This window comes from Crocuta crocuta, unplaced genomic scaffold (genome assembly GCF_008692635.1).
Source record: "Crocuta crocuta isolate KB4526 unplaced genomic scaffold, BGI_CrCroc_1.0 scaffold29, whole genome shotgun sequence".
NCBI lineage: Eukaryota > Metazoa > Chordata > Mammalia > Carnivora > Hyaenidae > Crocuta > Crocuta crocuta.
The window spans coordinates 6822784-6823394 of NW_027533280.1; the positions used below are offsets into that span (position 1 = coordinate 6822784).

The 611-nt window shown below is 70.7% G+C and overlaps 1 protein-coding gene across 1 annotated transcript in view; it reads left to right on the forward strand.

Annotated features, from left to right (window-relative positions):
- The window catches only part of DTX1 (deltex E3 ubiquitin ligase 1), a 33266-nt gene that overhangs the window by 16956 nt on the left and 15699 nt on the right, over positions 1-611 (forward strand). The window contains 1 exon segment of the mRNA XM_077747963.1: positions 240-601. Within this exon segment, the coding sequence (XP_077604089.1) occupies positions 240-601 (362 nt within the window).

The following is a 611-nucleotide window of genomic DNA, read 5'->3' on the forward strand; positions in this document are numbered from 1 at the left end:
GCTGCATGGCCCCGGCTGCCTCTGCTCCCCGCGCTTGCCCCCAGCAGCCCCCATCCCTGCTCGCCCTTCCCAGCCCCCCAGGCTGGTGACCACCACTACCTGGGTGTCTGTCTTGACCCTGGAGAGGTGGGGGGGGAGGGGCGCGCCCAGCATGGCCCCCACCCCCGCTCTGCTGCCTCTGGTTGGGGGTGGGGAGGCGGGGGGCTCTCTCTGACCGCCCCTCCCCCTTGTGAGCGCAGGCACCATGCGGCCGGTGCGGCGCAACTTCTACGACCCGTCGTCGGCGCCGGGCAAGGGCGTCGTGTGGGAGTGGGAGAGCGACGGCGGCGCGTGGACGGCCTACGACATGGACATCTGCATCACCATCCAGAACGCCTACGAGAAGCAGCACCCGTGGCTCGACCTCTCGTCGCTCGGCTTCTGCTACCTCATCTACTTCAACAGCATGTCGCAGATGAACCGCCAGACGCGCCGGCGCCGCCGCCTGCGCCGCCGCCTGGACCTGGCCTACCCGCTCACCGTGGGCTCCATCCCCAAGTCGCAGTCGTGGCCCGTGGGCGCCAGCTCGGGCCAGCCCTGCTCGTGCCAGCAGTGCCTGCTGGTCAACAGGA